General features: G+C 34.2%; 3 protein-coding genes and 1 long non-coding RNA gene across 7 annotated transcripts; 1 reads left to right on the top strand and 3 right to left on the bottom strand.

Annotated features, from left to right (window-relative positions):
- Positions 1–268: 268 nt before the first annotated feature.
- Positions 269–1,708, bottom strand: LOC113353446 (jacalin-related lectin 19-like). The gene is made up of 3 exons (XM_026597045.1): positions 1,541–1,708; positions 1,214–1,438; positions 269–899 (listed from the first exon to the last, which is right to left on the bottom strand). Exons 1-3 carry the CDS (start codon positions 1,541–1,543, stop codon positions 513–515), a joined length of 615 nt encoding a protein of 204 aa, XP_026452830.1. The 5' UTR covers positions 1,544–1,708; the 3' UTR covers positions 269–512.
- A 1,788-nt stretch (positions 1,709–3,496) lies between these two features.
- LOC113347915 lies at positions 3,497–8,138 on the bottom strand. The gene is made up of 2 exons (XR_003359324.1): positions 7,364–8,138; positions 3,497–4,010 (listed from the first exon to the last, which is right to left on the bottom strand). It is a non-coding gene; the product is annotated as an uncharacterized LOC113347915 (long non-coding RNA).
- Positions 8,139–15,641: 7,503 nt separating this feature from the next.
- Positions 15,642–18,601, top strand: LOC113351266. The gene is made up of 5 exons (XM_026595282.1): positions 15,642–15,988; positions 16,517–17,154; positions 17,389–17,672; positions 17,792–17,873; positions 17,955–18,601. The coding sequence occupies exons 1-5, from the start codon at positions 15,642–15,644 to the stop codon at positions 18,599–18,601; spliced, it is 1,998 nt and encodes a 665-aa protein (XP_026451067.1).
- A 3,542-nt stretch (positions 18,602–22,143) lies between these two features.
- LOC113347914 lies at positions 22,144–24,490 on the bottom strand. 4 transcript variants are annotated; one of them, XM_026591603.1, is made up of 2 exons: positions 24,014–24,490; positions 22,144–23,801 (listed from the first exon to the last, which is right to left on the bottom strand). In XM_026591603.1, exon 2 carries the CDS (start codon positions 23,495–23,497, stop codon positions 22,274–22,276), a length of 1,224 nt encoding a protein of 407 aa, XP_026447388.1. In that variant the 5' UTR covers positions 23,498–23,801; positions 24,014–24,490; the 3' UTR covers positions 22,144–22,273. The 4 variants fall into 4 exon arrangements, with proteins under 4 accessions (XP_026447388.1, XP_026447389.1, XP_026447391.1 ...); XM_026591604.1 differs by lacking the exon at positions 24,014–24,490 and adding an exon at positions 23,933–23,980; XM_026591606.1 differs by lacking the exon at positions 24,014–24,490 and having other exon boundaries at positions 22,144–22,372; positions 22,491–23,926.
- Positions 24,491–27,640: the final 3,150 nt, after the last annotated feature.

Genomic DNA, 27,640 nt, shown 5'->3' with positions numbered 1-27,640 from the left:
CCTCGTTAACTAGTCAATAATGGTGACTCTGACTTGATTTGACAAGTCACTGACGAAGATTTTCGGGACACGGTACAGGATCTTCTGGCCTGATTCTCGCGTCTTCCCTATGTCCACGTGGCGGTCCATATTTTGGTATCTACAATTAAATTAACTTATTTCTTAAAATGTTGTTCATATTGTAAAATAGGTGGGTGTGATGCTAGCAGCTAGAATCAAGATCAAAAGTACAAGCGGCGCGAGCAAAAACTATGCTAGATGAATATAGCTTATATCAAGCAGATTTTATAAAACTGCTGGAAAACATTACAATAAGATCTTAGACAGCTTACCTACATTGAAATTTATGGAAAAACAAAAACCCATCAATATTACCAAAGCAAATTTATCTTTTCTTATAAATAGATTCAATACTAATGCAAATTGTGACGCAACAACACCTTAATATATAGGTAGCTTAATCAGGCTTCCTCTCGTGCATATATGTCATGCCCTTTATTGTGGAGGAAGATTTAATATGTATAATCTTTACCAGGCTTCTGCTTGGGCGTATGCGTTTTTTCTCCATTCTTCGGGCTATGAGTTTCTTCTCCATTCTTCGGCCTAAGTAATTTCTTGAACTGCGCATGTATTTTATCCAAAAACGTCGTTGTATGGGCACGAGACAAGTAAAACCCAATGGAATCCAAATGCCATCCACTTCTCCCTCTGAATCCCACGATCAGACCTCCATCCATTGGGAATGAGAATGGTGTTCCTTCTTCTATTCCAAACGGTCCAAATGTCCTCCGGTTACTCTTGAACGTTAACGATCGGATTACAGGGGTGCCGCTATGTACGACAGAGCCGTAATAGCCGCTTACAGACGTCAAGAACTCCTCCGGGTACCGTAGCTTGATCTACATGAAATTAAAAGTTATACTGAGATCACTTTGTGCTTTCATATGAATTATATTTCTTCTAGGCTCAACCATACTGAGTTGAACGAGTTAGATACTATACTAAAGGGAAAATGATTTGAGTTATGACTCAATCAGTTAAGTTGGCTAAAATCGGTCTAAGTACGACTTGGTTGACATAACTAGCTGGGTGACCTGTTTATGAGTCAAATCGTCATACGAGTGATCCAAATAAAGGTAGCATATGATGTTGCTTGACAAAGTAATGAAGAATCTAAGTGAAGGAAATTTTTGATTGATCTTATTATACTCACACTAGAGGTTCGGTGTCCGCCAGTACCACCATGTTTTTCTGACAACACCGGCTTGCCGTTCTTATCATACGTAATTCTTATCGAATCAATACATCGATCATAAACAATTGTGATTTCTCTTACACCATTGAAACTTCCATCATCCCAACTAGTTCCACCATGTCCTCCCCAAGGCCCTACTTTTATAGTTTTCCTTCCTACAATTTTCTTCTCCTTCTCAGCATCCTACACACACAAACAAATTCGTGCATTAATGTACAAGGCCTAGCAAAAGATTTAAATCAGAAGAAGAAGAAAAAAGAGCATCAAAGTTATGTAAATTCGTACCATGTAATTCGAGTAGAGAAAGCGGATTCAGGATTCACAGTTCGGGGTTGGAGATGGAGATGGAACTTGAAGATGGGTATGGAGTTGGTAGGGTTTTGTGTTGATATCAAAAGAATGTAAAAGCTAGAGAGGAAGAACCTGATTCTTTCCTTAGCTATATTCAACTGAATTCAATATTATCATGAGCTCCACTTTTGTTAACTTATTCCTAGTGTTTATATATGGTCCTCACAGGTGTTCTTTGGTATAATGTGCTTAGGATCTGATTCGACGAGACTCTTCGTCAATCACCCACTACTAGTTTTCCTTTTTGCTAATGTAATTTGCAAAATCTTTCTACTTTTTCTGAAAGAACAAAATATGATCGAATCACATTTGAGTCTAATGTACCAACAAAGTTTGAACAGCTGAATCAGAGGCAGGGCCACCCCAACAGTTACCTGCGAATCCCACTTATTTGGAGCCTTATCGGGCATGAGACTTTGAAATAGGATCAACATATGTAAGTGGGAACAAGCTAAGACAAATTTAGAAACTTCTTTTTGACTATCCAACTATCTATATATAAATTAGTTTCGGAAGTCACTTGGCATACGGGGCAGTTGCCCCACTTGTCCACATCTTGTTCCGTCAGGCTTAATTTCATCTTTTTTTTTCCTCGACAACAAGTAGAACTGTAAAACTATTTGCTACTGTGAAAAATGATGCAAGTCACACTTCATTTCAGATTCAATTCATTCATCAATTGTTTAGTTTATGGTCGCGTATATTTTATGCCATTAAATGGATAACTTATGATTCATGATCATAGTGAAAACTAAAATTAGGCTAGTATATATATATATATATAGAGAGGTATTTAGATGAAGCTATAAATAAATTGGTTCATAGTCACTCTGCTCAACTAAGTGTTTTCTTTTCTTTTTATTTGGCAGAACGATGGTTTTGCAGACGGATAAAATATTAAGATGCTGGTTTATAGTTCAACAGATTGAGATGATGGTGGAAATTGAGTTATGCTTTCGGATTGTGATTTAAGAAGAAGTCTACTCATCCATCTATTTGCAAAGCCAGCTAAAATACTGTAGCTCATCAGTTGGTAATGATAAAATATACTACCAAGAAAAGAAGAAAACATAACAACAAAACATAAGGGTGTTGTCATATAATCAGGAAAGTAAAGTTACCATAATATAATCATCCGACAACAAACCCGACATCGACTCTGATTATCTACTGCAGAAGCAGTGCTATTTTCATTGCTTTTACTACTGTTGATTTTATCTAAAGAACATAACCCGACTTAAAAAATATCTGTAATTATTGTTAAAAATATCTTCTTCCAAGTTTCACCCATTATAACATTCCATCAAAATCATTTTTTTTCTTACTAGTCCATCCAATGTTGTCCAACTATTGAAATGTAAAACAGGCACCATTTTCAGGTAGTAGTTAGGGAGGTACCGGTCGTCTTGGATTAGTTTAGTATATGTGATTAATGTTTGTTGATTTTATTTTATTTTATTTTTCAGATTTTGAGAATTTTTATTTTACGGATACTTATGCTTTAAATTCAAATATCAAGTCAGACATCAGAGGAATGAGAATATAAGTAATCTGACATCTGGCTGGAGCCAAATCAAATTCAGATACGTTTCTAGGATGCCAAATCCCAGTCAAGGTCAAACTCCGGCCAACAATGTACCTTGCGTGGGTAGCTTATGTGACTGCATAAGTGCATGCCAAAATTTCTACGGTCATGGGACATCGAACCTAGCAAAGGTAAAAAGAAAGGAACCCGAGATGGAAAACATAATTCTTCAGTGTGCTGTTTCTGTTGATCCATTGTTGGTGACCCAAATTTTAAGATTAACCGCAAATATTTAAGCGGATCATGAAATTTGTATTGGTGCATAAATCAAGCCGCGCGATAATTACAATCAAGAAAACCATGAAGCTCAAAAAGCTAACAAGCATGACCAATTTTTAACCGTATTCCCCAAACTGAATTGTGTAAACATCTGTATAAAACGTACCCATAAATCATCACCATTAAGCACAAACTCAACTTTCCTCTACTAATTGGAACATAAATTTAGTTATTTTTTTCCATTGATCACCACACCCATCATGAATTCTAAGTTCATCATTGTCTGTGTTCTAATGACTCTCTTGCTGGTTGTGAGGCCAGCCATGAATGTTGCACCTTTATGTGACGCTGTTATAACTAGCTTCGCTCCTTGTTTATCATACTTGAAAAATGTTGGTTCCGTACCTTCAACAAGTTGTTGCGATAACATCAAAGTACCGACCAACAACTGCCCGAGAAGCAAGATAGAAAAAGCGTGTGTCAATGTATTAAGCTTGCCATCCCTGTTATCGGTACCGTTAACAATACTCGTGCGCACGATGTCTCAAACAGTTGTAGATCTAAGCTTTACGAAATCCCACCCATTTCTTCAGACATGAACTGCGACAAGTAATCCTTGTAAGAATATTTCTATATATACGAGTATTCCTTTGAGCCATGTAATAATTGTGTTAATTATAGAATATTGCTAAACTATGTCGGTTACTATTTCTGGGATTATTTTCTTTATATCTATTCTTTGATGGACGGTCGATATCTAATGATATAACTAAAACTCTAGGAATTTGGTCCTCTCTCTACCTATGAAAGGGAAACAATAACCATCACTATTGTATCCAAGGAATGACTCATTACGGCTAAGGTCAAGAGACAGAAACCATGACCTCCACAAGGTATTATCGCTGCTCCAAAGATGATCGGTAACATACAATGGATTAGCGCTACAGGTAATCCATATAAACTGTTCTTACATATTTTATTGTGTGATTGTCATGAAGTTCAATAATCCAAAATCAAGTAACTATAAAATTAAAACTTATAATTGGCATCTAGAGCTTGCGTTTTAAAACTCATGATCGTCTGTTGATTAGATGCAATAGTCGTATGTGCTTTTTGTTTGTGGCCACATCTTTTAATCGTAGGAAGATTTTGATTTTCTTATCACCGATTCACTGCGTAAAAGGGAGTTTGATTTCTTCTGTTAACGGGGAAACTTAGGCTAAGGCCCAGAAAAAATATTTTTCTTATTGATAGGCCCAACATATTTTTCAGCTACCATCACACCCACAATTATTTGAAATTATAAAAAGAGAGAAATAAAACACAAATACCCTTAATATTTCTACTTGTATAACAACGGAATCTCGGATTTTCTGTCTTTTCATTAAATGGTTTGCATAACTCGTTATGCATCCTATTTTTTCAGGGGTATAATTGATATGCAAACTTCAATATAACATATCTAAAAAACCGCGCCTTAGAATTTTATAAATTGTATCTCGTTGGAAAGCTTTTAAAGAGATCTACAAAACGAGTACAGACTACAATATCAAATTTGAATTTTTTACGAAAATATCAAAAGTGATTGTAGTTTTAGGGAGAAATTTCGAAAACTGGATACATCATCATTATGCAGCCACCATAAAGGATGCCTAACACATTATGCAGACACCACAAAAGATGCATAACAAATTATGCAACCATATTTTGATTAATGCATCCACTAGTTAGGTTATGTAACCACTAAAACGATTGATATGCCTAGAAATAACATTCTAACAAAGAAAAATAATGCATGACACATTATGCAACCACCACAATGGATGCATGACAAATTGTGCGGACATACTTTGATGCATGCATCCACTTATATAATTACGCACCCACTAAAAAGCGGTATAAACCTAAAAAGTAACATTTTCACAAAAGAAAAAGATTGAATAGTAATAAATGCAGTTATTTTCTAGACTGTATAACAAGTTATGCAACAAAATTTGAAACTGCATAACATGCTATGTAGCCATTTTCTGATAAATTTTAATGCTAACAAAAATGTTGTTGCATAAATGGGTTTTGCTGCCATTTACTCGAATGCATAACAAGTTATGCATCTATTTTCTCGTATGCATGACAAGTTATGCAGCCATATTTATAGATCTATAACAAAATATGCAGCCATTTTATTATTTTAGCGCTAACAAAAAAAGTAGCTGCATAATGCATTATGCAACCATTTTTTTACTGTATAACATGTTATGCATACACTTTTATTGTTGCATAACAGATTATGCAGCCATTTTTTGGTTGATTTCAATGCTAACGAAAAGAAAATGGCTGCATGATGCATTATGCATCCATTTGCATGACTGCATAACAAGTTATGCAGCCATTTCTGTAGTTGCACAACAGATTATGCATCTATTTTCTCAAATGCATAACATGTTATGCATTCGAGAAAACATGTTATGCATCCAATTTCTCGAATGCATAACATGTTATGCATCAATTCTTAAGCACACGAAAGGAAAAAAAGGTTCCATAATGTCTTTTGCAACCATTTTCTCTAGTGCATAATAGGTTATGCAGCCATTTTAGTGACTGCATAACAAATTATGCAACCATTACAGAAAATGCGCAATATAAACACCAAACACTAAAAAACAAGAAAAATGAACTTCCAAAAATCCTTATACTACAAAAAAAAAAAAAACAAGTCTTGCAATTACAAAAAAATACAATTACTTTTTCATCGTCAACTAGAATGTCACTACCAGCCACCATCACAATCTGCTGGAAGAAAAATTCAATTCTCAGTCTATACTCACCTTGCCAGTGGGTGAACACATAGTTGCTTTTAGAAAACTTGACCATTTTATACATAAAATAAGAATACAACAACCCATAGTGTGGTAAAAATGATGTGCATATCCTTATAGAGTGTTTGTATGCATTTGATACAGTAAGATGCCAAAAATGAAGCATAATGGAGTCACTGACCAAACTTAGTAAATTTGAGTTTGATGATTCATCTCATTATAGTGTGGTAAAGACGCACTAATTAATACATTTCACTACACCAATTTATACAGATATACTTCTGAAATTTGTCTTTTGGATTTCATAATACCATTTCATAATACCAACTTAAGGAGTATGTACATTAAGATGGCAATAACCACAGATTCCTTGTTCTGTTCTAGGAAAATTAGTATTTAGTTATGGTTTTTTACTTCTCAGAGGTTGGAAGTGTCTTATTCCAACACGATATATATATGCAAAAAAAGAATAAAAATCTGATTCGCATCGTTGCCGGTTACAGCATGTCCATACCAGAATTACTATTGGCATGTTTCAGTAGCTGGTAAGTGAAGAGGGCATTATAATTGAGAAATAAATACCAACTCGAGTACAAGGTCGCTCGGCACAATAAACGACTGAAAAGATTAATAATATCAGTTTGATGGGATAAAAAGTCCCTTGACCTGAAGCATGCAAAGCTAATCACAGAGGCAAATAGGCTTCACACCATTTATTGTAATTCAATATACAAATTAAAAGTTTCTACAAGCACACTCCATGTCTATACTTTACCATTATCTTTAGGTTCAAGTGTATTACTCTTTCCTACGGCTGTGCATGTAACTATTCATCCAATTAGTATTACGAAATCATGTATAACAGAACCAATATTCACATTACTTAGTTCTTTAAAAATATTCATGGGTGTTTACCGTTACACAACGTGGTAGTGCATCATAGTAGTATCTAGGCTCCACTACCTAAGACATACATCAAAATCTATGTTTTGTTTGAAACTCATGTTTCTAATGGAGTCGAACTGCCACATTTTACCACAAATTCACAGATTAATTAAGAAAATAGAAAGAAATTTCTAACAAAAACGGTAACCACTGTCGTATGCAGAAAGGAGCAAAGGTTGGGAATTAATATACCTTTAAACAAGTCAAACATCGTCAGCAATAGCATTAAAGATACATCTTCTTCATACTTAGTTGGTAATGATCTATCCATCTCACCTTTGTCATTGCATTTCTCTTCACCTAAAACACAAAACCACTTAATCAATCAAATTAAATCCTTAAAAAATTCCAAAAAACCTCGAAAATTAAAAATTCACCAAATTCAAAATGATTTCATGGGTAACAGAGATTTAGATGCCCTGAATTCCAATATGAAGATAGATTTTCGATAAAAATAATAAATTGGAAGATAAATCAAAATTTCAGTCAAGAACCCTAATAAAATGCTAAACTTTTTGGAACTTTTTTTCTCAAAAGAGAGATCGAGATTAGATCTTTGCTCTGATCAAGAAATTGAGTTGTAATCAAAGTTTTAAATTTTTCGAAATCGTAAAATCATTTATCAGAAAAACAAAAACTTGATAACGCTAGAAAAAACTTATCTACGCTTTCGTTTTTGATAATTTAATCTGCTGATTTAACTGTTGATGATGATCTTCATCGATTCTCCCCATCGATTTCACAGAAATCTCCAAGAACGCAAACTACTAATGTTGAAAATAGGTTTTTCAACTGGAATCGAGATGTAAATATTGAAGGGTGTATACGAAAGGGTATTAAAGGAACCAAAAGATATACGAAACATAATTTTAAAAAATTTGGGCGTCGGTGAAATGTTTTCGTTGAAAACGGGTGCGCGCGTGGATTCGAGGGAGAGAAAAAACTCAAAAATGGATGTGGTGGTAGTTCTCACTAACAACGTATTAGGAAGAAAAATAGGTCTGAAAATCCCAAATTAGGTTAAAACATTTTGGGCCTGTGTGGTTAAGTTAACAAGTTGAAAATTAAAACGATTAGTGGGACATACGTGTTTTGACGTTTAATAAGCCCATATAACAGAACCTAGTCAGTTCCTGTCTTCCTACCTGAACCAAAACTTACATATCCATTTGAAAATAAAGGATTAAAGTTTTTAAGTAAAAAACTAATGGAAAAGAAAGTATTAAAGTATCGTTTTAACGGCTTTAACGTAAGTCATTGGGCCTTACAAGGGAGCTAACGATGGCCTAATATTATTGGTTCCTTGTCTGACAGACCACTTATGTCTTTTGGTTTGACCGTTGACTTTGCTTCGACAAATTGGTTCCGACGGAATCGGACTTAGGCTTATTTTGGTTTAATGATATTATAAATTAGATTATTAAGCTATTTTAAGCACAATAATAGATGAAATCAGTATATAAGTAGAACCAATACCAATGATAATACTAAGAAATTATGAAATGGTTTTCTTCCACGTATAAATGTGAACCAACTAATATGCTTCCGCTTTATCAAAAATTATTCGTGCTTAACTTAAGCCAATTTTTGATCGAATTTTTTTTTTATCAAATGACTTTATGGTAAAATTATTTTTCCGACACCATTAAATCTGCTTGTACATTATGATATTGTTTCTCTTCAATATTAATCTTTTTAATTGTGTAAGGTTATTGTGCTTAAGACTATTTTGTCAGGACTCTTTAGCTATCATCATAGTGATACTAGCGAGTGTTATCTTAGCGATAATCGTTGTAACTTTGCTTTAAGCATTTCATCAAACCATAAATTAAGGTTTTGCAATTATTGGATACTATGATAGTGACATTGTAGCAAAGTTTTTTAGCAATCACCACAGTGATGTTAAATAACTTTTCAGTCGTAATCAGCATATTGTCAGATGCTTAAAATGTTATTGTTGGCATAAATATATTAGAACAAGGACCACTCACAGGTGATTCGAGTTCACATATTTAAGAGATTACTGAAGGATATGATCTTTATTTCATCATTACATTATGGATCTGAATCACTTTACGTCTTGACGACTATTATTTATCTTTATTTTTCTAATTTGAGTGCAAATTTTTACTGCATTTGTTAGACATAAAAATAATGATAATGATTAAGTAAATGCCATGTAATTTATTATTATATTTTATAAAATGCATAAAACAAAATTTGCTTAAATTAACTTACTATCGAGTTGAATAACCCATTATGGATTTTTCAGATGTTCATAAATATTATTATGTTGTTTTATGCAAAACTTATTGCATACTCTATAAAAATTGAGGTTTTATTTTTGGATAAATTCCCCCATGTTTGTGAAAATATGTGATGTTCATTTGCCTAGTCTAAACATCCTTCTTTTTTATCCCTATTATACCTTTTGTTTAAACGATCTTTAATCTTGTATCAAATTCAAATTAGCGATGCATCAGAGAATTTTCTTCAACGAAATTTCATTATTGAATTATACTTATAGACTTGCTTAATGGTCGATTCTGGTTTAAGAAAGATTTCATCATGTATGGATTTTTTTCTATCAAAGGGTGTTGATATTTTCGCAATTTGTATAGGACATGCTTTTGAGTATATGTTTATGACTAATGTTTTAGGGTTACTCATAATTGTTCATAATCGAATAAATTTATGATCATATCAAGTATGTCCATATCATTGAGTGGGACTATGCAATATCACAAGAAAAGTTAGTGTGATATTTGCATTTGTACTTGTTAATTGCTAGATTTTTTAGTTATCACCACAGTGATACTAAAATCTTATCTTTTAAGTCCTCTTAGTTTGTTTATCGATTAGAACAACGCTGCTCACGAGTAGTTTTGATTCACACGTTGAAACAAGCATTAAGGTTATCTGAATGTTTCATATACATGTGAAATAATAGCCACCCACAGGTGACTACAATTCATATTGTATTAGGTTGAACATCAAAATTATTTGAGTTTGTTAATACATGTTACGACGAGATTCTCCCACATGTAACTCTAGTTGTTCTATTAAACAAATATAAAGTTACGTTTATGAGAAGGTAAGATATCTACAAATGTTTTTCATTTCTCACATTGTTCATTGATAAGGTTTTACCCACATGAGAATCTTATTGAAGGTCTGAAACTATTGTAAGCTTAATTTCATTTATCTCTATTATAAAATTCAGCCTTTGTTCTTATGAATTGTTGATTATGATTATTTTGTAGACTTTTTACGGTCCAATTTTGAAAGATAAAATTATTTATCACCTGATGATTTTTCGCGTTACTGTTTACATCTATCAATTGCATTATGAATCTCAATCCGTGGATATTTTCTCGAATATTCATTATTGAAATTGAGAGAAAATTATAGAGAAAGTGAAAATCATAAAATCTGGCAAAGGTGGTGAATATTGTGAAAGGTATGACAAAACATGATAATATCCTAAATCTTTTACATAGTATCTCCAAAAGTTTGGAATTGTTATTCAATACACAAGGCCAAATTATCCTTGGCATAATGGTGTATAGCAAAAGGAGAAATCATACTTTTATGAAAATGGTTAGAGGCATATGCATAACGTCCACACATCTGTGAATGTATGTTCTATCTACAACTGTGTGATTTAAATAAATTTCCGAGTAAAGCAGTTTCAAAGACACACTTTGAACTAGAAAGGATGGAAACCTAGTTTAAATCACCTTTAAGTTATGGTTTTTTCGGTTGTAGGTGAGGGCTTACATTCCCAAGAATGCAAATTGGATTTGAAAACTATTATTGGTTCATTGGGTTTCCGAAATAATTCAAATGGTATTCTTTAATGTTCTAACTGTAGTATGAGATTTATTGAAACCGAAAATATAAATTCATTACTGATGGCATAATTAGTGGGAGTATGTGGATATATCTGTTCAAGAAGTTTTGATAATGATCCCATTATTTAATATTTCTGCAGATATTGTGAATCTTCTCATTGTCGGAATGTTAGACAATGAAAGACCACAAATTATTGATCCAATACTCCATAATAAAACTACTTCCAATATTAAAAGAAAGTTATTCATGTTGTTTCATTGATTTGCTTACAAGTATTTATTTTATTTTGATATGGAATAGCAAAGACTCGGTTTCTGGTTCACAAACTATTATGTGTATAATAATTTTGATTAATGGATTGATGTTATGAAATAAAAAATCAATGGTTAAACGTCAAGTCTGGAATATTGTTTAGTTGCTCTAATGACACAAAACAGTTGTGTGTAAGTAGGTATTTTCAGCCCTAGCATGACTGTAATTGCATCTCTAAACGATATAAAGCCTGACTTATAGCCAAATATTTTACTCTGAAATGATGCATCGATTATAAATAAGTTTTCTCTCGTGTCAAAGAAAGACTTATTCAGAGTTATCATGGTATTATTAGTAGCTCAGTATGACCTAAGAGTTACGTTAATTAAATGTGAAAATAGCCTTTATTAATGCTAAATTTTAGTCTACAATTTTTAGAAATAAAAGTATGAAATTTAAGCATCCTCCCATCATGGTATATGAAATTCAACAAAACTATAAATGTTTCAAGTTTTAGATGAAATTATTACAGATTTATGCATATACCTCAAGATCAGTGGGAGAAATACATACTCTTGGTCATGTATGTTAAGACATACTACCTACAAGTAGTGATCTTTACTTTGAAATAAAGGATAGCAATGAAGCTTAACATGTGATAATACATACCATATGGATTATTAAAGCTCTCATATAAGGCATATATCGAATATTCGAAGAATTTTGAAATAATAACATATATTTAACAGATTTTATTTCATGTTTGATAGAAGATATAATTTAATCTTCATTACGTCTTAATTCTGATATGAAACTTATAACAAGTTGTTGATATGTTAACTAAATGCCTTAAGAATCGAAGAACAAATTACGAGAAAGCTATCAAGAATTTTGAGATATTATCTTAACTTATGTCTTATAATTAGTTAGCCAACCCAACTAGAGTTGACTGGGTTTTCAGACTTCAATTTTGTGGATGTATGGATTCTATAAATGAAGAATCCATTAATACTAGTCTCACAATTGAGTTTGAATATTTATGACTGCGATACTTATAGACTTAAGGTTTTCTCTGTACATTGCTGAAATTTATCTTCTTAGTTTCGCAGCATCAAAGCACGATTTGATACAAAAGGAACAAAACACATGAACCTTGAGTATATATGCGTGAATTAATAAATTCAGAAACAATAGTTGTTCATGTAACACTTCAGCACAATTGCATTCGGAGATGCACTTAATGAACAATTACCTCTTACGACCTCTTAAGAAAAGATTAAAATATTAGGTCCGTGGGAGTAATTGATTACTAAATCAACTAATTTATATGCTTCATTTTGAACACTCATTGAGCTCTTATTAATGTCATTCAGAATTATTTCTGTATCCATATTTAGTATACGTTTATGTGAATAGATGAATGCTAACAGAAATTGTCTTTCTTTTGAAGACATCAGTGGACCATTATGATATCCCAACTTAAGACCTAGTTAAGTAAGTTATTTGTTCAACATACCACCAAAGGCACATTTTAGAGTCAAGCGGATTGGGCGACGGAGTTGAGTCAACTCAGTCTAATTTTTCATCGAATTTCTACTGCAATTTTCGATTAAATCTTTCCTTTTTGCTTCTATTTTTAACTGTTTCAAGTATATTTTGAATTGATACTGATTTTAAGTTGGTTTTTGCAGGTTTCTTTAGTTTTTTATCACTTTTGGTTTTAAATTTCAACCATGTATTTCTAATTTTCTCCTGAATGTGCTTACAGTTAGTATTATCCCATATGGTGTTTGCCATTTTTGAAGTTGTGATTCAAGCGTTTGTAGAAGTTGTTATGATGTTTTTTTGAAGATACTGTGATCTCACATATTATCAAGTTCTATTGTCTGGGTTTATTTCTCTGCCGATTCTCCTCAGTGACTCAGTGTGTTAACAAATGTCGCGTTTGGAGGATTCTGAAAATTAAAAAAGTCTGTTACAAACAACTTTCTTTATTTTCACTCGTAATTATCGCTTCAATTCACAACTGTGAATTCAACTCTCGGAAAACAACTTTCCTAAAAAATGAAAACAAACCATTCATAGGATTATCTTTATCTCATGATTCTCGGTTGAATATCTATCAAAATTCAACTCAATCCCTTAATTCACTAGGGTTATTTCATTATAAATGTCAATTGAAAACTATATTCTATTGTACCAATTAATTTCATCAATCTGTACATAGGAAGATTAGTCATGTATCCATGGCGGAGGAAGGTGAAAAATCTGTTTATGATCTGGCTTCAAAATTTATGCAAACTGCTATTGATCTTGGTGATATAGACGAGGTTGTGTACCATGAAGCTGAAGATGTTGAAGATAAAAAAGAAAGAGATGCAGAGTTTAGTCTTGTGAGGAAAATAATCATTGAAGGAAAAATGAGTTGAAAGTTGTGAAGAACATTAGTTATGTTTGGAATTTTATTTCAGAAGGGGGTCTTAAAGTTTATGAACTTGATGATAATATCATTAAGTTTCGTTTTAAGAAATGGTTATCTTATCAACTTGAGGTTCCATGATTCTGGTGTTCTTTATCAGGAATTAGACTGGGATAAGCAATGTTTTTGGATTCAAGATGAAGAGAATATTACCAGAACATATGAATGTGAAGGAAATTACTAAGATTGGAAGAACCATTGGTCAGGTACTAGCAATTCAGCCTGAAGATGGTATGCCACTTGAAGAAGAGCCTGTGAAAGTTTGTGTCCAAGTGGATATTAATTATCCATTGAGAAAGGGTGCTATGGCTATCACAGATGCAGGATCAACTAGATGGATTAAGTTTTTCTATGAAAAACAGCCACACAAAATATGTCCCAAGTATTTTATTCTCAATTACACTAAAGATGCCTGCAAAGCTGCTGCAGATTATCTAGCAAAGGTTCATAAGAAACCACATTATTTTGGTGAGACTAAGAAGGGTGAAAGGAAGCAAATTTTGATATCCAAGGGAGGTGATCAAGTACCTAATTTACTCCAGAAAAATATCAGCAAATGGAAAGCTTTTGTACCTCCAAAGGATGGACTTCTTGTGGTATCTAGCTCAACTGTTGGAGCTTCCCAGGATCATGTGAATGGTGGGGAAAGACTTGGTAAAAGGCAGAGAAATGAAAAATCCAGAATCACATGTTTTGGAACATGATGCTAATAGTGCTGATAATCCTGTGTCTTCACAAGCAACTCATATGATCACAGCAAGGGATAATCAAACTGGGAGCACAACTAGGACTAAGGTATTTCTTAATTTTTTTGTTTTCTATTTTTATAAAAATCTTTTTAAGATGAAAATTGTTTCTTGGAATGTGAAAGGTATTGCAAATAGTTTTACTAAACAGCAATTTCAAAATTTGGTTAGGTCTCAAAATCCTGATTTCATTTTTCTTTGTGAAACAAAAGTTGGTGAAACTAGAATGATTTCTATAGATCAGTCAGTACATTATCTCAATTATACTTGTATTGATAGAGTAGGTAAAGCTGTGGGGATAATTCTTATGTGGAAAGATGGTATAAATGTTGAAATTATAGGTTGTGAAAACAATATAATCCATGTAGTAATACAGTTGGATCCTAGTAAACCTAAGTCTCTTATCTCTTTCATGTATGGCTCAACTTACTCTGAACCTAGCTGATTTTAGTAATGATGTTAGACAACCTTGGATTCTTTTGGGGGACCTAAATTTTCATTTAGATAAGCATAATAACACTTCTGATAGATGGGTTCAAAATAAAGTTAATGATGCAGGTTTATTTGATATTGGTTATGAAGGAAGAGACTACACTTGGACTAGTAATTATTTTGGTATTGGTAATAGGAAAGCAAGATTAGATATGGCTTTATGCAATAATGATTGGGATCTTTCCTTTTCTTCTGCTAAATTAATTCATTTGAATTTCATTTCTTCTGATCATTGTCTTGTTCTTCTCATAAGTGATCCTATCCTTAAACATCTTTGGAGACCTTTTAAGTTTTTTAGAACTGGGATAAGTCAAAATGGTTTTAAAGATCAACTTGAACACTCTTGGAATGTTGATTTTCAAGGAAGTCCTGCTTTTAAATTGAAACAAAAACAACATAATGCTAGAATAGCTTTATCTCAGTGGAATAGGATGGAGTTTGGTGATATTCATAAGAATGTAAAAAATCTTCAAGATGTTCTTGACTCGCTCAAAAAGAAACCTATTCTGACACACAACATGATAGAGTGAAGTATCTTACTAATGAACCTGAAAAATGGTATAAAATTCAATTTGAATTTTACAAGGAAAAGTCTAGAGATAAAACTGGTTTGGATTTGGATAACAATACTAGATATTTTCATACCATGGTTAATAAGAGAATGCATTCTAATACTATCAATGTGCTCTGTGATTCAAATGGGAATTGGCTAAAGGAAAGAAATGGTATTAGTAATTTGCTTACTGCTCATTTTAGAACTGTCTCTAGTACTTCTAATCCTATTTACTCAGATGGTGATTTTGATGTTATTTCTAGTGTCATTACTGAGGCCGATAATGTTTTTCTAAATATGATTCCTACTGATACTAAAATTGAGAATGTTGTTAAAAGCATGCCTTCTTGGAGCTCTCCTGGACCTGATGGTTTTCAGGCAGGTTTTTATGAAACCCAGTGGCAGATTGTTGGTAAGGATGTTATTGAAGTTGTTAAGAGGTTTTTCAATATGGTCACATGCCTAGGAGTCTTAATAAGACTTATATTTCTCTTATCCCTAAGTGTAAAAGTCCTAAAATGCCATCTGAATTTAGACCAATAGGTCTGTGCAATGTTTCTTACAATATTATTTCTAAAATCTTAGATAATAGAATAAAACCTTTTCTGAAAAAACTTGTTTCTCCTTATCAGGCTGCTTTTGTACCATGAAGGGAAATTCATGACAATATTATTATTTCTCATGAAATGATCCATTCTATGAAGCATAAGGAAGGTTATAATAGTACTATGGCTATTAAACTTGATCTGTCTAAGGCTTTTGACAGACTTGAATGGAAATTTCTCAACAATGTTTTTCTGAAATTTGGCTTTAATACTGATTTCTGTAATATAATAATGCAATGTGTTACTACTACCAGTATTAATGTTTTGTTGAATGGGTCAATCTGTGAACAATTTGAGCCAACTAGAGGTATTAGACAAGGAGATCCTATATCTCTTTATTCTATCCATGGAATACCTCTCTAGGTCCTTATTAGTTGCTGAGAATCACAAAATTATAACTGGTGTCAAGGTTTCTAGGAAGGCTCCTCTCATTTCTCACTTTCTTTTTGCTGATGACATTCTTATTTTTGGACAAGCTAATATGCAGCATGTTAATGATATCCTTAAGATTTTAGAGAATTTTGGTTCTTTATCTGGTCAAATGCTTAACTTTGACAAATCTTGTGTCTATTTCAGCCATAATCTCAGTCCTGGCTACTGTGAATTTCTTGCTAGAGCTCTTAATATTTCCATTGTTTCAGATTCTGAGAAATATTTGGGTGCTCCTCTGTTATTAGGACATTCTAAGGTGAAATATTTTGATCCCATTGTGAAATCCTTTGAATCTAGACTTAAAAACTTTGTAAGTATCACTCTCAATCAGGATGGTAGGTCTACTTTAATTAAATATGTGTTGAATTCTTCACCTACATACCAAATGAGATGTTTTAAGATTCCAACTACTCTGATTGATAAGCTGGATTCTCTTCAACTGAATTTTTGTTGGAGGCACAAGACAGGTAAGGGTATTAAATTTATCTCTTGGGATAGTACTAATAAGTCCAAGGAACAAGGGGGCTTAGGATTTAGAGATCTGGAGAACTTTAATATTGCACTCATTTGTAAGTTAATCTAGAAAATTGTCACTGAGGAAGAGGAATTATGGGTTCAGATCTTAAGTGCTAAGTAGTTTAAAGATTGTAGTATACTTCATTTAGAAAAACTTAATGAAAGTTGCTCATGGATATGGAGGGGTATTTATAGGTGTATTGGGATCATTAAGGATAACAGTTTTTGGTCTATTGGTTGTGGCACTAAAACTAAAATTTGGTTAGACTGTTGGGTGGTTGGATTAGATCATCCTCCTATCCCTGCTACTGGACTTTTGAATACTGTTTTTTTTGTTTATGTCTCTGATCTTTTTATGGAAAATACTAAGTCTTGGAATGTTCATTTGATTTACTACCTTTTTACTGAGGAATGTGCTGAAAAAATTCTTGCTATGAATGTGCCATTTGCTGGTAATGATAAACTTATCTGGTTACCAGATAGAAGAGGTCAATTCTCTGTTAAAAGTGTATACAATGTGATTACTAAAAATACAAATTTTTCTGCAGGAACAACTGTTGTCTCAGCTCAGGTTTGGAAATCTATTTGGAATGTTAAACTTCCTCATAAAGTTAAATTGTTCACATGGAAATGCATTAGGGATATAATACCAACTAGGGATAAGTTTTTCTAGATATAAGAATGGAATAGAGCTCCACTGCAGTTTATGTAATCATGTTGCTGAAACTAGTGATCATCTTTTTATTAACTGTCCTTATGCAAGATCTATCCGGTTAGCAGTAAATAATAATGTGAGCTGTGATAGCACAACATGGTACTTTTAGAAACTGGGTTATATCCTGGTTCTCTGCAGGTGCAAAATTTGTTTTTGGTTCTGGTATTATAAGGGTAGAAATTAACAAAACACTTATGGTCACTGTTTGGACCATATGGAAAGATAGGTGTGCCAAAGTTTTTGATAATAGAAATCCTAATAGGTCTCTTTCAGTGGCAAGGATTAATGGTTTAACTATTTTGAATTGTTCTTCTTCAAATGGTATTGCAAATCCCCTGCAGGTTCAAAGATGGATACCTCCTAATGATGGTTATTTGAAAATTAACTTAGATGCATCATTTCATAAACTGCATTCTCATGGTGGAATTGGACTAATTATTAGGAATTTTGCAGGTGTTTGCTTTGGATTCCAAGGGGAATACATTAATGGAGGAATGAAGCAGAGAATTGAAGTGGAGGAGCTTGAGTGTAGAGCAATGTTAGCAGCTGTCACTTTAGCAAGAGCAAAAAATCTTAATAAACTAGTTTTTGAGAGTGATAGTGAGGTAGTTGTGAAGTCAATCAATGAGCATATCTCTTATGTTCATTGGATGAACAAGCATTTTATTTTGGATATTCAGTTTTTACTTGTTAGTATTAGGCACTGGAAGTGTAACTCAGTTAGAAGAGATGCTAATGGTGTTGCTGATAAACTAGCTAAAAGAGCTAGAGTCACAAAGACTTAGTTTGTTTTTCAGTCTGATTTTCCACCTGACATAAAAGGCTGGATTGATCAGGATAACAGTGTAACACATTAATCTCTCAATAAAAGAAATTTTTGCATCAAAAAAAAAGTAAGTTATTTGTGTTGTGGTGCATGGAGGGGAACATGTTGATAACAGGACAACGTGCGACCGCCATGACTCGCATAATGATTTACTTGGTTAAGGTATTATGTTTGAACCATTAAATTTTATTTAGCAATTATGTGCACGTATATTTTTCTACGATTAACCGTTAAATAATTATCACATGGACCAGTGGGAGAATGTAAGAATATTTCTATACATAGGATTATTCCTTTGGGCTATGTAATAATTGTGTTAATTATAGAATATTGCTAAACTATGTCGGTTACCATTTCTGGGATTATTTCCTTTATATCTCTTCTTTGATGGACTGTCGAGATATAATGATATAACTAAAACCCTAGGAGCTTGGTCCTATCTCTACCTATGAAAGGGAAACAATAACCATCACTGTTGTATACAAGGAATGAATCATTATGGATACGGTCAAGAGAGAGAAACCATGACCTCCACAAGGTATTATCGATGCTCCAAAGATGATCGGTAACATACAATGGATTAGCGCTACAGGTATTCCATATAAACTATTTTTGCATATTTTATTGAGTGATTGTCATGAAATTCAACGATCCAAAATAAATTAACTGTAAAATTAAAACGTATAATCCTATCACTTACTAATGAATTACTCTTATATCATCGATTCATCACAAATTTCTTCTATTTTTTTCTATTGATAAGTTTGTCTAACTTTTCTTTGTCTTTATTTTGGTTTTGCAGTGTTGTATGAGAAGATGAAGGTCTTCAAAGAAAGCTTTCAAAGGGAAAGGGATATAAAGTTTATGAAACAAAAGTAATAAATAAAATGAATAAGGATGATTATGGTTGCTTTCACTATGTAATTTGGGGGTTATTAATATTAACTGAATATTAACGTAAATGCATGATGTGTTCGTTTGTTTGCCATTATCGTCTAGTTGTTGTTGCTTGATTTGCTTAGGACGAAACAAGAAATGCGTCAAACCTTAAATATTTGACAAACCTTCAACAGTGACCAAGACTCAATTTGAAGGAATATAAATTTTCCTTTAAAAGTCCTAAGGAGGAAACAAATGTTTTTGGATCAGTCTTCCTTTGTACCAGGTGAGTCAACTCGTGATTTTTTAATCGATCCAATAACAAGCAATATTGATGTTTCACTTGAAAAGTAATGAAGAATAGAAGTTAATGAAAATTTTAGATTGATCTTAGTTAATAGAAATCTTCAATCAAGATTATTGGTGCTAAAAATCATTCATGTTATGCGCATGAAGGTGAAGCATGTGGTAGAGGCTTTGAATGCACCGCTTGTTGTTTTGTGACAATGTATATGGGGAAAAAGCCCTCAGTTGAACATGTTTAGTCTGGCCTAATCTCGTAATTTCCTTTAACTAGTTAAAATACTTGCATCAACAAAACATGACGTAAGCCAGACTTCGTTTCCTATTTCTTAAAATTCATTCATCATAGTATTTAGGATGTTGGGCGCATATATTTTTACAACATTCAATGAATACTTATGATTCACAATTGATCACTCTGCTCAACTATAAGAAGAAGGATTACGAATTTCGCGATGTTGATTTAGGGGAGAATATTTAGATGTTGGTGGAAATTAAATTATGCTTAACGATTTCAGATTGTAGTTTATGAATAAATATACTCATCTGTCTTTATGAAAAGATGGACTGATTATTCCATGTTGAGCTTCTTATTTGTTCGTTGTTGGAACTTTTCTGGTAGAAAGTCATATCAAGATTCAGACATATTGGGAGATGAGATTTTTTTTGTTCCTTGAGTTTTATATTAGGTAATGTCGTATTTTATTTACAGAACAGAATAAGTATATCTAGAAATACAAAATTTTGAAGGTGAAAATTTGGAAATGCTTTACTGAAAAAAGGAAATTGGAAATGAGTAGCTTCCCGTGCAGTAAGGTAAATGAATAGAAGAGAAAGCATTGCCACAAGAGTTACTCCAGTATGTAATATGGAATGGCTTTAATGATTTAATTTAGTGGAACTATGTGGGAATGGGGGTAAAGGTAAAAAGGTCAAAGTCCGGGGTATAAAATACACCATGATAGAATACGAATGCATTTGTCGTAATTATCTTTTTTTTTAACCAAGATTGTATCATTGGTGCACAACAACATGGTAACACCATGTGGGAAAATATATTTTGTAAATATGGAGAAGAAACCATGAACATCAATTCTCGTGATGCAAAAGAGTTGGCAGAACACTTCATTGTAATCAACAGGGAAGTAACTGCTTATGTTGGATTGATAATGCAAGCCAAGAGAGGCCGGGAGAGTGTCCTTGTGGATGTTGATGTTGAAAGAAAGGTTCGTACGGATTGGCAGCAAAACATGGAAAACAGTTCATATTTTGAAGGTGTTGAACAAATATAATCAAGATGTGTTAGTAGGTGATCAACAAGTGCCTGAAAGGTCACGATATAATTCTTCTCCCTCAACACCAAATTCTTCACCATTTTCACCAGATCCATCAAGTTCTTCATCAGATATCCCAAGAAACTCAAATGCGAACTTAGTTCTCAATGATTTCATCCATTTATACCATTGTAATTATTTACCTTCTAGATGGAAAACCTGCAATTTTAACCTGTTGTAGTGGTGGTGTTTCATAAAATTCAAAATAGAGTTCAGCTTTATATATCCAACCTTCAGGATCGGTTCCATCAAAGTGAGGAAACAATAATTTCCCATTCCGTCGGTTTGTTTTCTAGATCCCGTATTCACAGGTGGAGATGCCGACTATCTTGCTTCTAACACTCTTACCAATCGATTGCTAGATTCAGCCATAAAAGAAATTTGACTAGTGAGATCTTGTAGATGTTTTCGTTCTTTTTAGGCATCAATTGAGTTTTTTTAGCAGCGGTTGGCTCTGAAATACCAACTGATAAGAACCTAGCCAGGGTTCTTACCCGAAGGGGCAGACAGACGAGAAAATGAAGGATAAACCTTAGATTCAACTATTCGATATCCCAAGACCAATACCCTACCTGGGTATATAACTGTTTACAAGACACTCCAGGACAAACTTTTACATGACTAGGATAATAAATAAAAACAAATAACCAAACACTAGGTCCACGCAGATGGACCAGTAATGCCGCGCTAACTCTAATAAGCCATCCTTGGTCACGTTTGTGGCCGAGTCTTATCATTCCCGTCCCTTCAGACCAACCTTGGCCTCAAGGTTAAAGCTGCGACTAAATATCATCTTGTTCACCTACTTGATCAGGCAACGGTGAAGTAGCTACTGTCGTCGGAACTACCGCCAATTTCCACTTCGATATATGAAATACTCTTCGAGTTGTTGACTGCTGTATGTATGGCTGTAGGTTTAGATAGAAATGATCTCCAACTTTAAAACTTCTCTTGGCTTGGTATGCACTCATACAACGCACTTCCCACAGCGGGATTCACCTTATATACAACTGAATGGTGTAGCGTCTCACCTTTTTCATTAGCTTCCATAAGCTGACAAGGAGTAAAAGACTTGGCTGAAACCCCCAAGGTCAACCTTTAGCTGCTCAAGCACATCAGTATAACTCTTCACTACATGTGGGTACTATAAGCGAAGTGGACGCAGAAACTTCGATGAGAAAAGGTCTTGGCGTTGATATATTTAAAATCCATCCCTGCTCAAGAACACGCACCAGAAAACAATAGAATTGAGCATCATAAGTTGCGGGCAGTTTCCGCCTCAAGCAAACAACCAACCGGAGTGCTACAGTCGTGAAAAGAATTCCTACTAACCTTGCAAATACAAAATCGATGCAGCTATATTCCCGTAACCAAATGAATTCAATTTTGTATAAACCTATCCATTGGTTGTAATATGAAGTAGCATATGGAGCATAGTAAGGTGTGTCCAAACTAATCCAGTTGGAATGAAAAATTCTCTTCAGAATTTTCTCAAGAAGTAAAAGAGAGAGCCAAAAGAATTCTTTTCTCGTAAGACAAAAGTGGCTTCTCACCTTTATGGAAACTGAAAGAAGCATCAGAAGATACTTGAACTCCTCCAAGTGTATTCGCAGCACCTTCCCGTGCCCATTCTGAATTGCATCCTCCTTCAACAATTCACCAAGTATGACCCCCATAGCATTATGTAAACCAATTTGGAGTTGCAAGAGAATATTATCATCACAACCAGTCCAACTCCACACTATATTCTCAAGCTTTCTACCCAACTGTCCTAGCGCATTTGCAATATCAACTCCTATAACTTGCTGTAACATCATATCAAATAACTTGCAAGCATTATGACTCTCACCGTTTCCGAAAAACACAAACACATCTGAAGACTCGAATAACATATCTAAACGGTACCCAGGCTCTTGAATTAGCTTACATACGGAATCACCATTGTAAACATACTTCAAAAGTGACCCAATAAGATCAGTCTCCCAAGAAGTAATTGTATTAGCACATGATTCATAAGCACTGGCAGAAAAAGTACAACCTTTTACACTATCAAACATTTTGCCACGATCATATATCCGCCGAACAGATTTGATAGTTACAAGGAGACCTTCATCAACTATCAATTTGTAACTCATTTTAGACATTTTAAGTTGTAACAGAAAATCACCCAAACACCAAGCTTCAGTCTCAGGAATTTTACCAAATAACACCGAAGAAGCAGTATCAGTAAACTCGCCATTAGTAAACATGCAAGCAACTGTTTCACTAAAAAAACCATCTGGTGGATACCCATATTTGCTAATCAGCTCATGAACACAATTGCCATTGTATTTGGCCATTAAAATTGAACAAACATATAATGCCAACGAACATGAAGTAGCTGTATAATAACCGATTTCATAGACACCAGAAAAATGAGAAAAACCTTTAATAAGCTTAAATCCTTTCCCACGGTCGAATAGCTTTCGAGTATAAACATGAGCAAGAGAAAAACATTTCTTACAGCTTAATTTGACGTGGTTGCTGCTTATCTCCTTAAGTACGCGATAATTTCCACCTCAATTGCGAACCGGATCTCCTTGTTGTAGCTCCTTGCCATCTTCTTGGCAGCAAATTCAATTTGAGAACCCCCAACTAGAAACCCTATTTTATAAGACAACACATCATCGAAACTTAGAAAAGAATCAACAAACTGATCAAGCTAACCCAAAAACTATAAATCCAGAAAATTAAAAAAGGGGGGAATTATACTAAGAAGCATTAGCACAACATACAGGAGGAAAGAAACAGAAACACAGATGTAACCTATCCATCAATTGCAGTATTCCTAACATACCCAAATCAAAAACACTTACCTGCCTTTGTCACGACCGGCCATCCGGCCCGGCACCTCGGTGGGACTACTCGCAAATCATTATCAATCAAACGGGTTGTAGTTAATCACCAACGGGAATGTCCTTGACCAATGATTGACTGTTAAATACTTCCGTTGACCAAATTATATTTCTTTTTTCTAACTTTTTTTGAAAAAATAAAATTAGTCCGAGGAGTTTACCCCTGACAAAAACCGTCTTCTTCCTTGCTCTTCTACTGTGTTACAGTCAACTAAGTGATGTAGTAATGACTTGAGTACTGCAAACGGGTGTGAGAGGGGGTATGGCATTCATCTGTTTTAGCTTTTAGGTCTTCTCTTACAGCTCCATTCCTCCCTAGAATTTCGAATCAGATGGAGACCCAAGTCTTCTAGTCTAGTACAAACTCATGGACACCGCTTAATCCAATGGCATTAACATCACTTTTTGGATGTTTTCCAGCTTAAAAGCTCTTTACAAATTCTCTCCGACTTCCAAAAGTCCGATTTATTTCCTTGTTTATCTCAATCCTCTTAATTAAGCTCCTAACTACATGGTGGAAGAGACTTGGTTCAGGGAATAACAGGAGCTGCTGAAAGGTAAAGTGCTCATTCGGGGCTTTCTACAAAAACTTTGTGGGTCAAACGACTGGTGATCAGGTTCTCTACTTGTGGCTCGATTAGTTGCCCCGTATTCGAGTTCCCTGTATTGAAATTCAAATGTAAAACAAACCCATAGGCCACCATATCCCCAATGTTGTCACGACACATAAGCCTTCATTAATTCCAATCATTCATTATGGCTTCAGTACGCTCCATTCGTCTGGAATCAACGACAACAGCTTAATTTCAGTGACTGTTCTGTTGCTATAAAAATATGTTCATATACTTCGTTCTCGAATCGACCTTAATTCCAACCAGCCAACTTTGATTTCATATCATTCACATCAACCAATTTTGTGTTATTCTTGTCCAGTGAGGTACTCATATCATAAGAACCCATCTCAACCTGATAAAAATAACCCACAATATCTTCTTCCTTGGCTAGTCGAACCAATAACCTCCCTCTCCAAAGTTCCAAACCATTTGATCACCACCAGAACTCATGGCTCGATGGAGTCAACACGCGCTTTCTTCACGACAAGAAGGAAGAACAGAATGACTTGGTCTCATTCAGATTATGATAGGAAAGACACTAGAGACCTTTAAATTACTAGCTATGTTGATACCAGATCTTCTTTTGGAACCGTCGGATTAAGATCATTCTTGGGTTTTAAAAAAAAATATTATTAAATTAATTAACAAATTGTGTGTACATATTTCATCATCAAATACGTGTATGTGAGAAGACACGTGAAGAGCATGCGGACCAAGTCATGAAAACATGATGACACACGCCCACAGCCGAGAAGCCCATCCCGTCGACGTCGGATCTTCGCCCGAACAAATCCAAGGGCAGAAGTTAAAGGATGTACCAAAAGCACGGTGTACTGCGGAGCACCAAATAACTCCCGAAGAGTTACTTTATCTCATCCCCAAAAGAAGCCAAGATCAACGGTGAAGAGAAGGTTGACTGACATGGACGTGACAGGGGCAGAAGACACTTGTCTGACACGAGCATGAGTCTCAACTACCCGCATTAAACACTCTGAGCAGTGTACGTGTCGATCAACCCGTGGAACGAACGAGGATGACTCTGCGTGATCAAGCAATGAACGAAGACCTCTGCGTGATGGACACAAAGCACAAGAAGATAAGGTTCCAACGGCTCTCAGAAACGGGTCCCACACTCTAACCCTATAAATACCCCCTCTCCACCAAGAGAGAGGGGATCGAAAAAGAGAGGGAGGTTTAGAGAGAAGTCGAGAGAGAAGAATTGTTAGGGTAAGTTTACCTTTTAAAATTCGCAGACCTATGTAAACTCCAAAGTCATTCGACTACCTCTGTAATCATCAAATGTATAGTGAAAACGACAACCCCGTGGATGTAGGCCTTAGTGCTGAACCACGTAAATCCCAGTCTTATTTACATTTCAGCACTTTACATCCAGTTCATACTCCACGAGTATTACTTTTACACTTCGTTTTCTTTATCTTCCTCTATGTGAACGCCTCTGGTGATGATATTAGACGAGGCAATGATAAATCCGAAGGTTTTGAGCCAAGGAATCAATACAATCGTCTCACCAGTGCGAGCATGTGTATAGAATGCGAACATTGTTTGTGAACATATAGATGCCTTCGTGATTTACGTGTTCACACAAATTATTAAAATAAAAAAAAATAGGAAATTGTTAAACATAATTATTTTTTGTTAAGTCAACAGTTGGACTTAACAGTCCTTAACAAGTCAAGATACCAAATGATAATATTTCAAATATTGGATACCAAATTTAGGTGCTGACATTCGTTGGGTATCAAACGTTAAATAACCCTTTTCTTTTTTCATAGTTTTTGGCAATGCCGATAGAAAGAAAAACAACTCTCTCCCACGATGTTCGTTATGTCAGGAATCGCGGCCACTCAGCTGTTATGGTCAAGTAGCACGATTGGATTATTAATACTATAGAAAAAGAATTTCTTTGAGAATTCATGTGATGCCACATAAATAAAGTAATTAAGGAGTACGTTAAAATGTCAACTTCTCGAATCCTATATATATATGGTAGCAAAACGTACATGTATCAATAGTACGACCAGAAGACCAGAGACTATGGAAGGCAAAGAGTTTACTTGTTTTTTCTTTGTGTTGGTTATCATCTTTTCGTCGTCTTATTTTGCTGAGTCAGAATGTCTCTTCGCCGGTGATAATTGTGGTTTTGGCGGTAAATGCTGCGGAGGAACAGAATGCAGTATCGATACTAGCTACACATGTGTAGCGTGCAGTGCAGAGAATTATAAATGTGGACTTTTGAGGGACGAATGTTGTCATCTTGAAATTGGTGGACAACCATTATTGTCCTGCAAAGGTGGCTGGAAGAAGTTGTTTGGTGAGGGAAGATGTGTCACTGTCACCTAAAAGAAAATTACTGATGGTGTGGGGTTGAATTTCTTTATTATTTACACAAAATTGGTTAAAAAGATCAAAATCAATAATTTTGGATGAAAAAGACATCTAGATTTTGATACTGTTTAAATGGACAAAATATAAAAATAGCCAGGATGTAATCAGTTTCATCCTGCCTATTTTTAAATATTTTTTATTTCTAATTTATATCAGGATGCATCCAGTTTCATCCTTACTATTTTATAAGTTTAAGCCAGGATGAATCCAGTTTCATCTTTGCTATTTTTCTTTTGTCCATTTCACCCATACTAATTTTTACTCGTCCATTTGAACCATGTTTTAAAATTTTTTGGACAAATGACACATTTTCCGTATTATTATTCGTGTGGTTTACTATTATGATCACTCAGAGATGTTAGGCGTTGATTTGCTAGAACTATATCAGGTCTAGCGAGAAAACTGTAGCACAAGACTCAAGACTGATCAGTGCTCATTTTTTTCTTTCTAATGTGTATTGTGCTTTGTTGGATGATGGGTGGTTTATCATATTCTTGATATTTCTTGTATGATTTGCTTTGTAAGACCACCATGGTCGAAAACGATTGTTATTAATAAATATCAACCC

The sequence above is a fragment of the Papaver somniferum genome, chromosome 2 (genome assembly GCF_003573695.1).
Source record: "Papaver somniferum cultivar HN1 chromosome 2, ASM357369v1, whole genome shotgun sequence".
Taxonomy (NCBI): domain Eukaryota; kingdom Viridiplantae; phylum Streptophyta; class Magnoliopsida; order Ranunculales; family Papaveraceae; genus Papaver; species Papaver somniferum.
This window is presented reverse-complemented; position numbering and strand designations above follow the sequence as displayed.